Source organism: Sinohyriopsis cumingii, chromosome 6 (genome assembly GCF_028554795.1).
Source record: "Sinohyriopsis cumingii isolate HCF-2022 chromosome 6, ASM2855479v2, whole genome shotgun sequence".
NCBI classification, from domain to species: domain Eukaryota; kingdom Metazoa; phylum Mollusca; class Bivalvia; order Unionida; family Unionidae; genus Sinohyriopsis; species Sinohyriopsis cumingii.
Window position 1 is genome coordinate 19,865,089 of NC_142966.1, and position 11,431 is coordinate 19,876,519.

General features: G+C 32.6%; 1 protein-coding gene across 1 annotated transcript in view; it reads left to right on the top strand.

Moving 5' to 3' along the window:
- LOC149796463 (centrosomal protein of 162 kDa-like) overlaps window positions 1-10,255 on the top strand; it is a 132,314-nt gene extending 122,059 nt beyond the window's left edge. Inside the window, exons 32-33 of the mRNA XM_089961168.1 lie at window positions 91-240; window positions 7,779-10,255. Coding sequence (XP_089817294.1) covers window positions 91-240; window positions 7,779-8,051 — 423 coding nt within the window. The 3' untranslated portion in view covers window positions 8,052-10,255. The remainder of the gene's footprint in view (window positions 1-90; window positions 241-7,778) is intronic.
- The last annotated feature ends 1,176 nt before the right edge of the window (window positions 10,256-11,431 follow it).

Genomic DNA, 11,431 nt, shown 5'->3' on the forward strand with positions numbered 1-11,431 from the left:
TTTCTGAATCTAAAACTGGGAAGAACTTGGAAGACTTTAATGTTATCAGTGATGAGTAGACTTGAACATTTATTGAATTTTCTACTACAGGTGATGATCAGGCACCTGAAGGAGCAATTAGCCAAAGCTGAGGTGGAATTGGAGCAGGTAGCTGTATTGCGGATACGTCAGGCCACTCTAGAAATGCAGCTCATGAAGTGTGAAGAGGAACTACGAGAGGCAAAGAAATGTCACACACCTGTGAGTAGTCAGAATTTTTTTGTGTGAACTAAGAATAATTACACTGTACTAAGTAATTAAAAATAAATCAATGATTATTTTTCATACATTACTCAGATATCTCAAATAAGTATACATTGTACCTGAAATTTAAAATAAAATACTTGTGTGAAAAATATAATGAAAGTCTGTAATATATAAAGCAGATTGATGCTTTTTTGATATTGTTGTATTACGTTAGTGTCATTTTCTCTTAATGATATTCAACTTGAAAAAGTTTTTCTTTTCTCAAGAATTGGCAATTAAAAGATTTGTTTAGTTAAAATTATATCATTCTGAGGGCATACATGTAATAGAAAAAACAGGACACGTCAAGAAGGATGAGGAGATTTCCAGAAGTTGGTCAGAAGTTTTGACCCCAGAAGAAGGTTGATTTTCATAGACCCAATTTTAGCATGCAAATGGACAAAAATTGCAACTGTTGAACAAACGTACATACTCATCTTATTAGCACCACAAGCATTTTTAGATTATATCGGTGGGGGTCCTCATCATTGTTAATCTTAACACTTAGGAGATGAGGTATTGTTACTAGAGCCAGGTATCCTTAAGAGTCAGCCTGAATTTTCCTCAGAATGGAAAATGTCCATTTTAGTGTCTGCATTGGAATGTGGAAATGTCAGTACAACTCTAATGAGTCCACCAAGAAGTTTAAATCATTTCCAGTGTGTAGGTAAAAGCAGATTGCTGACTGACTGTCAGAACTGCTCAAGATTGTTACTGTCTGGGTCTAATTCTAGTATTGTTTTAATGTCAGGAAGATTCTTCACTTGAAGCACAAACACATACATTATATCATCTCGTATAAAAATTTCCATATGGACTGGTTATGTCATCCATACATACTTTTACAAAAATATCCATATGGTCATATTTATTCTATAGCTGAACCATGCTAATGGATTTCAGTGAATCCATATGGAAATGTTATGGATTCCATACATACTCCTTATGGAAAATCCCATGGAATATGCAAATTAGTCCACGAGATCTGTAGGTTTTCCATATGGAATAAAATTAAAATTCTACATGGAATTTGGCAATAATCCATATGGAATTTGTGAATAGTCGATATGGAATTGGGAAATATGCCATATGGAATTTGTAAATGGTCCATATGGAATTTGTAAATAGTTCATATGGAATTTGGTAATAGTCCATCCCATACAAAATTTTCCAGGCATACTTAAGGCGAATTTCAGACAGGTTTTTTTAAGCGCTTTCTGCCTCAACCATAAAAAATCTGCTTCAGATTAAACTGCCTAATGATTCTTATACATTATTGGGAATCAGTGATAAATATTCACGATAATTTTTTTAATGGATCATAAATTTTATTTTGACAGACATTATCAAATAAGATTTAGGTTTTTCTTGTCCTTATTTTCTTTCTTGCATACAAAAGCCTAATCTATGATGGCATCACTTAAGTCTTTTTCATTTAAAAAAATTTGACTAAAACTTTTGTGAGATTTTACTAAAATTGTGATCATTATATAGTATTTTACTGAAGTTTCAGTAGTTTTTTTTAGACATTTCAGAAGGTTTCAAATAAATAATGATATGAATTAAACAGGACTTTATTAACCAAGGTGATATTTAAGTGTGCATGAAAAAAATTATACAGATGTTGTAATTATATGACATCCAAGGCAAGAGAAATGGGAGTTAATAATAATAATAATAATAATAATAATAATAATAAAAAGTTTATATAGAGAAGGTAACTCAATTAGTTACAGAACTAATCTCCCTTGAGACCTTATATCTGTTGTGTACAATATATACAGTATATACAGCATGAAGTGAAGAATCTGGCTTGACACTAAATAATTTAGTGATTTTAAAAATCAAAGAATCAAGCCTGGAATATATGCACAGTCATCTGTGAACACATAAACATATATAAAATATAAAATATTATCCTGCGTTGAAAAATTCAACTGTCAAAATGATGCAAAATTACACACAAAAGCATCCATGTGAGACATTGATTATGAAAAGAAGAAATGCTAGAGCCTGCCTTATGTCACTTCTACTGCAGACTTGATTTTTGATTAATGTACAAACTATGATGCTGTTGTGGTTTCTTGAATTAGTCCTTGTTCCATAAGCAGCAGTGACAAACATTTATCATGATATAATTACTCTTATTTTACACTGAATTCTAACACACCTAGAATATTTTGATAATATACACAATATTGCCTCATGATATTGAAAGATGATTCTACTTGTGGGCCAAGAAAACTCCGCAAAGATATGGCTATCTTTGATAGACATGGGTATCTGGCAACAGTTCCCACCAGTAATCTATACATTGTCCCTCCTTAAATTCTGGAAGTTAATCAGTTTGAAGTTATATAACTTCAAAATCATCCTGGTTCGATTCCATGTCATATTTATCATGTTAGCCACTACTGTAAAGCTCTTTATGGCACAATAAGCAAAATGCTGGTCCTGGCGTTCAGTTTTCATTTAGATTGACCAATTACGTTCCCATCTACTTTGCATTCAAGCTATTGTCATTGCTGCACATTTTTCAAATGGTTATTCAATCTTGTATCCTGGTCAAAAATTCAAATCGCTATCTTTAGCAAGCATGCTCCTTCCCATCAGTTTCAATTATGCGATGATTCATTACAAAATTTTGACCAATCAGAAAGCTCTTTACAGCAATCAGCTGTTAAATAATAAACAGAACAAATACTTATTAGAAAGCTCGTTGCAGATTTGGACCATATAAAGCATTATTAAAAAAGAGGTTTCGGAGATGATATTAAAAAAAGGGTCCATATCAAGGAAAATCAGATTCAGGTCAGGAGAAAAGCAAAATTCTGTTTTTAAATGGAAAACAAGAAAACTTGTTTGAGGGCAGAGAAATCCAGTTGAAGTTAAAAAAAAATTACAACAACAACAACAAAAATATGTACCCAAAACAAACAATAAAATTACAGCTATCAGATACAGGAAATATAAATGCTGCTGAAAATCATTCAGATTGTACAAGAAACAAAAAATTGATTTTATTATATCTTATTGATATTTTTTATTGAAATGTCAGTGATATTACAATTGCAAAATTTCAGATAGTTTCAGAAATTTTGGTAAAATCTCCTAAAATACTATAATTTTAGTGAAAAAAGAACATTTGAGTGAATGTTCAAATATGTTCAGTGATTTTGTTGAAATTTCAGTCACATTTGCACTAGGGTATTATTTTCGTAGAGGACATTTTAATAGGAAGCCAAAGAATTATTTTTTAGAGTAAACATCAGATCAAGCCCAAAATCCACCTTGCACCAAATTATCCAAAGATTCATCTATGCTTGTACAACCAGATATTAATATTCTGATCATGTTTACAATTTCACTACTCTTTTGGTCATGTCTTTGTCTGTGTTTAAACATCTGTGGAAATAAATTAAAGAAAACTGACATGCATGTGTTTTCTTCAAATTTATATGAGTAATATATTCATCCTTCCACATCAGCTACACTGACACATACATGTACTCTAACTCCCACCAATATTTCTATTTGAATCAGATAGCTAAATAGGTTACTGATTCTTCAGAGTATTTTCCATGATGCTATAACACATGAACCTGCTTTCCATATGGTAAAAAAGTGCTTATGAATTAAAGTTGCAACTTTATTCAATATGGACTTTTCACCTGCTGTGAAGTACTTATGGAATTGATATGGAATAAATTGTCTGATTCCATAAGTTTTTCAGTCCATATCTCTTCCATACAGATTCCTGAAGTATTCTATATGGAATCCATGAGAAATTTCTGTACAGGATCACACCACATTTAAGCCTAATTTGCCAGCACCTTTGTCAGTTTGTTGTTATCAATAATATCACTATCAGATACAAGCATTATAAACTGAGACAAAGACCCTGTTCATTGCAAGTGTTATTGATATAAACTGAGACAAAGTGTTATGGATTACAATGGCAGTTAGTTACTTGTACTTTAGTTTGGTTTACATTCATGTTTACGAAGGATTAAGTCAAGTTCAGAGGTGTTTATATGACTTTTTGCATGGTATTCATTCATAGAAATGTCAAATACATATTTTGCCATAAAATCATGATTGCTGGTCACATGGTCATTCATGATAGATTGTTGTGTTCAACTATAAAGATGGCAACTTTATCCACATTTGGTGCAGATTCCATGAACATCGATTACAGCAATGGCATATTTGTTGTTTCAAATAATATACTTTTATGAGATTGGAATTGTGCATGGGGTAATTCTTATTACTCTAACAGACTTTAAAATAATCATGTTTTACAGGAATAGTAGAATGCATATTCATTTAAGTTTGAATGTGATTATAACCACTGAAATTCCTATTTCCAACCCTCATTGTGTTTTGTGATTTGCTTGGATTTTGGTGTGTTGATTTTGGCACATTTAGACATCTAGACAGTCTTTAAACACTGAAGTTAAACCAAGCCAGTGTTTTACAACCTGAGCTCCTGAGTAATCCAACCATATTCACTTAGCATCTTTAATCCCATCCAAATTACTTTTGATCACGCATAGTATAGACTCTAATCAATCTTGACGCCTATAAGAACTGAAGCAGAACATAACTTGGAGATATTCAGAATAATGTTTATCTTTTTTATCAAGATCGGGCTCTTTTCTAACCCAGCATTAATCAATTAATATAAGTAATCCTTTCAGAATTACTTTTGCTCACATATAGTATAATCCACCTCGACATATTTAACATAACGAAGACAGCTGAACGTGCCAACAGAATCAGAGGGTGAAAGTAGCAGCGACATGGTTTTACCCTGCATAAGCCAGTCATTCATCTGATCACAGGAAGTATTACTGTAAAAATGCTACACTGGAATCAGAGTATGAAAAAATGGGAAAAAATTAGAAATTTTTGCCAACACTTGCATATGCTGGATCTTTCATTTAGTGATGGCAGGGATGGGATACATGGCTAAATTTGGAGTAAAATCCTCTCATGTATGTGAGGGAAAGAAATGCACCATTTGACTCTTGCTGATTGAGAACAGAAGAGCCCATGCCATGCCATGCCATACAAATGCTGATGTTACTACTGTTTGAGACATGTGGTACACATTTAAAAACTTGGTTCCCAGTTATATGATTCATATTTTATTTGGGCATGATTTCTAATAAATTTTAATCAGTGTGGTTTATTTATCTTGCATAAAAATACTTACTATCACCATTTACATGTTTGCAAGTTTATATAGCTTATAAAAATTACACTTTCACAGTTAATAGTTTAGGCTGGAGGCCAGTTATAACCTTGTACCTTCCCTGAGACACGTCTATGCTCTACAGACAAAAAGATTGATTTGTGTATTAAAAATCTGGCCTTGCATAAAGTGGTCTTCCAAAAGCTGATTATTCAAGGGAGGTTTTACTGTATAAGAATCAGTTCTCTGAAGTGGGGAAAAACACCTGGAGCACTTCACACCCCTCCCAAAAGAACTATGCTACTAAATATAGCCTAAGCTGCTTCATAAGGTCATAATGGTCAATAAAAAATGCTTTGAATCATATATATTACCTTAAAATGCTTTGCATCATATATATTACCTTAAAATGCTTTGAATCATATACATTACCTTAAAATGCTTTGAATCATATACATTACCTTAAAATGCTTTGAATCATATATATTACCTTAAAATGCTTTGAATCATATACATTACCTTAAAATGCTTTGAATCATATACATTACCTTAAAATGCTTTGAATCATATACATTACCTTAAAATGCTTTGAATCATATACATTACCTTAAAATGCTTTGAATCATATACATTACCTTAAAATGCTTTGAATCATATACATTACCTTAAAATGCTTTGAATCATATACATTACCTTAAAATGCTTTGAATCATATACATTACCTTAAAATGCTTTGAATCATATACATTACCTTAAAATGCTTTGAATCATATACATTACCTTAAAATGCTTTGAATCGTATACATTACCTTAAAATGCTTTGAATCATATACATTACCTTAAAATGCTTTGAATCGTATACATTACCTTAAAATGCTTTGAATCGTATACATTACCTTAAAATGCTTTGAATCGTATACATTACCTTAAAATGCTTTGAATCGTATACATTACCTTAAAATGCTTTGAATCATATACATTACCTTAAAATGCTTTGCATTGTATACATTACCTTAAAATGCTTTGAATCATATACATTACCTTAAAATGCTTTGAATCATATACATTACCTTAAAATGCTTTGAATCATATATATTACCTTAAAATGCTTTGAATCATATACATTACCTTAAAATGCTTTGAATCATATACATTACCTTAAAATGCTTTGAATCATATATATTACCTTAAAATGCTTTGAATCATATACATTACCTTAAAATGCTTTGAATCATATACATTACCTTAAAATGCTTTGAATCATATACATTACCTTAAAATGTTTTGCATCATATACATTACCTTAAAATGCTTTGAATCATATACATTACCTTAAAATGCTTTGAATCATATACATTACCTTAAAATGCTTTGAATCATATATATTAACCTTAAAATGCTTTGAATCATATACATTACCTTAAAATGCTTTGAATCATATACATTACCTTAAAATGCTTTGAATCATATACATTACCTTAAAATGCTTTGCATCATATACATTACCTTAAAATGCTTTGAATCATATACGTTACCTTAAAATGCTTTGCATCATATACATTACCTTAAAATGCTTTGAATCATATACGTTACCTTAAAATGCTTTGCATCATATACATTACCTTAAAATGCTGGTCTTGTGTTAATAGTTAAAGGCTTTATGAGTTGATGAGTGTTCCTTCAAGTCTAATCTGGTTTTCATGCAATATGCCCCCTGGAAGGAATGTTGGTTAACACACTATTGGATGCTGATGCACATTTAGAACGGAATTAACTGGGGCAGTTAGGGCTTACGGTTATTCCAAGAAAAAGTATGTTCCGGTTGAGTCGAGCAAGCTAAGTAATGCCCATGGGTAAATGGTCCTACTCTGTTATGTAAGGAACATCATGGAAGAATCATGTCTATCAGTGGTAGATTTAAATTAATGTGTTTCAGACCCAGTTATTTACATTGTGATGGAATAACCCTTAAGTGCCTTGTTCAGGGGCACACAATAATGACCATATTGGAATAGTTTGACCCTATGACCTCCTAAAGCTAGTGTGCCAGTTACTACATCATTCTGTCTCACAGACGTCTTCAGTACTTTTGGTGAATCATCTTTTTTTTCATGATTCGTTCTATTCATAGGTGTCATTAGGTGCTAGGTTCCAATGATTTACCCTGGGAACTTTGCCACTAACACCCACCTATATTCAGTAAATCAGTAAACATTTTTAAAGTAAAAAAAATATAAAACACCCTCCTATTTTGTAAAATCAATGAACACACTGCCATGATTTGTGTATATTTCAGGAAATGCGGCATTTTGAAGCTCTTCAGGGGAAGATAACTCAAATTGAAAAGAAGCATGAACATCGTGAACAGGAACTCCAGCAAGTTATTAAAAATGCTCAGTACACTGCTAAAGCAGACTTGGACCAAGAAGTTCAAAAATGGAAGAAAATTGTTGAAGTGAAAAATAACGAGATTCAAAAATTCCGTTTGGAGTTGGACTCAATATTGGAGGTGTTGCGTGTATTACAGAAGCAGGGAGTGATTATTCCTATTGGTCCAGAAGTGTCATAGGAAGAAAAACAAGATTTAGACCTGCAGTGCCAAATTAGCTCAACACTGATGTATTATTACATCATTGCATTTTACTGACATGCCTTTACACAATATTGAGATGGATATATGAGGTTCAATACGGGTTTATGCTTCTGTCCCTGTGCAACTTGCATTCAACAAAGTGTCAAGCTCTGCTTTTCTGCCACAAGCTGTCAGTCAAAATTCCAGTAGGTCACTGACTATCATATGGGCTGTTCAAAGCACCGTACCATGAGTGTTGAGTTTGTACTACCCTGGGGCAGCATTGTACCTCTAAGTTTGTATTACCCTGGGGCAGCATTGTACTTCAAAGTTTGTATTACCCTGGGACAGCGTTGTACCTCAGAGTTTGTATTACCCTGGGGCAGCAATTTTAGAGAGGTAGTTTGCACCATATAATATAGATTATTTCAGTATGTTGCAACAACTCTATGTTTATTTTTGGGAAATATTCATTGTATACATAATATTTCTGTGTAACCACATGGCAGTATTTCAGAAGATAAAATTTTATTCAAAAAGAGTTAAAATACTAAATGAGTAGGGAAATCTATCATAATTCTGAAGATTCGGTAATTGTTGCAAAAAGAAAGTTGATGAGAAAAAGCCTGATATGCACCAATGTGATCCATGTGCCAGAGAAAGCTAGTGGATGTGCTATCCTTCTTGCTTATATCAGTGGAAAAGCAAGACATAGCAGTCATTTTGTTCAGTATCAGCAGTTTGTTCAGATTTGGTTTCACTTGTTTCAGGCAGTACTTTGCTCATGGGCTTGACATACAAGCCCTGGCCTACTTGTCTTTTATCATTCTGGTAGTTTCAGGATGGCTGTCTAGAGTCATTTGCCTTGGCTTGCAGATGACTGTTTGAAAACCTTATTATATGATATGATGTACTTTTAGGGTAACATAATGTCCGATATAGCCACCATTGTTTCATGATGTAATGGGACACAGACAGAAGAAATTTTGTTTCCAATTTGAAGATTAAATGAATGGTGAAAATAATATGTCAGGGTTTGATAACTTGACAAATTTCATTGTTGGAGTTGTATTATTTATCTTTTGCCAATGTTTGTATGTCTTGGTGCCAGCCATAATGTTGGTTGTATATGTCACCATGCTGTCTAGTGTCTGACGTTACCAGTTTGTATCCGATTACAAATTAGACTTAATCCTTAATATGAAGATGGAGCGATGGTTTCAGTTCAGGTTGTGTTTAAGTCAGATGGTCATGTGGAAGTAAATCATAGATGGGTTCATAGATGATGAATTTCTTTTTTCAGATTAACCCTTGGTTTGGCAGGTCAGATACGATGCCTCACAGAATGGTTCTCAGATGATGAAATTCATTCTGCAGATTAACCCTTGGTTTGGCAGGTCAGATATGATGCCTCACAGAATGGTTCTCAGATGATGAAATTCATTCTGTAGATTAACCTTTGTTTTGGTGTGTGGATACTCATCACAGTTCCAGAATATACTGTTAGATATTATAACCAGTATATGGTTTGTGGAGGGATGTTTTATGTCCAGGTATATAGCAGAAAGGTTTAAGATCTGAATATACAAATCAGTGTTTGTGAACGTAATAAAGTTTGATCATGAAAAAGGAGATAATTGACAAAAATTATTTTTTTATAGTTAACTGTTTACCATGAACACAATTGTGGTCTGCCTATACTGCTAAACAGCTGATCACTGTTTGAATGGTTTGTCCTCAATTCAGGTCCTTTTTTCAGGTTAGTTAGCAATAGCATTGGTGTACAGGAGACCAAATTTCACTTCATCAGGAGTAGCACTTGTTCTATGTTGCAGGGATCATTTTTTACGTTAATTTGAAGTTGGCAAAAAATGAAATAATATTAGTACATGGAAAAATTCCAGATGTAATTGTGCACTGATATTAGACCCTGTTTATGGCATTAAAACTTTGGTTGGTGGAATTAAAATAAAATTGAATTAACTGGGTTGTCAGACAGAGTATATCATTCAACATACCATGTAAAACATTTGAGTGTATATCATTAATGAATATTTTGGGGTGAAAAATCTCATGACAGACTAAAGACGTTTTATGTTCATATACATGTGTGTATGCCTATTTTCTGTGCATATGTATCTGTACTAGAATATACAAATAGTATACATCATTTATATGTGAATAAAATAGTTTTTATTGTTCATTTTTTCCTTCTTGCTGTTTTCATAAATATAAGTATCAGATGCAAACAAGAAATTCTGCATGCCACTGTACATCTAGGGCTTAGACTGTGAGGAATATAAAATGAAACCAAATCAAATTGTTTCCACTTAAAATAATATTAATTGTTGAGCAATATTTTGAACTTAACCATGGCTGCCAGACAACGATTTTTCTAGCATAGAAATTATTTAAAATTCTGTAAGATCTGAATATGAAAATAAGCATTTACCAAAAATACGTCGCATGGGCTTTCTGGTATTTTGATAGCATTTATATGTACCATATTTTGCTGTGTATAATATGTGTACTTGTTCCTAATTTTCTTATTTTCATGAGGGGATACTCATTTTATAGAAGAACTAAAATAAGTGTTTTTTTCCAGATCCATCTGATGAAAGGATAAAGGCAACATAACTTCCCATACATGTCACATTCATTTCTTGTACAACGTTATATCCATTGCATGTTGCATTATAACTAAAAAAAATTTACTGGTACTGGCCTTATTTAAATAACACACAGTACATAGGTTCAATATAACCTTTATTGTAAATATCAATAATCTTTGGCATAATCCTGACACAGCACACTGCACCAGTCGAGCTCTGAAATTTTTCTATAGGAATACCTCAAGAAGAGAGACTTGGGAGCATCCGACACCTGTATGTGGAGTCGCAAGGAGCTTATATGAGGTAAATAGGGACACTGATAACCGACACTCAATAAGTCTGATCCTGAGGATTGCTATGATAACAAACATCAGCAAATCCATACTTGCACCCTAGGAAGTGGGTATGAAGTATATGGTATAATAGTTGAGTACATTTAAGTACTGACACAAAATGGGGGTCAAAAGCAAAGTTGTGAATGCATGAAACTTGGCAATGGCCCAAACGAAGTGAAGGGACCCCTGTGACTGTGGAACAGTGCAGCTGTAACGAAGATTCAAGAAAAATAATTTTCATGACTACAGTTTGTCTGTTATGATAACACTGACACATATTGTGAAATAAAATACGATAATGTAGCCTTATTAAAGAAGCTTATATTTAGTGTCTCAGTTATTGTTAAATAAAATAATAAGTTCATGTATGAAATTGGCAAATATTGTTTTTTGTTGAATATTAACTTTTTTCTTAGTTTTATTTCTCATC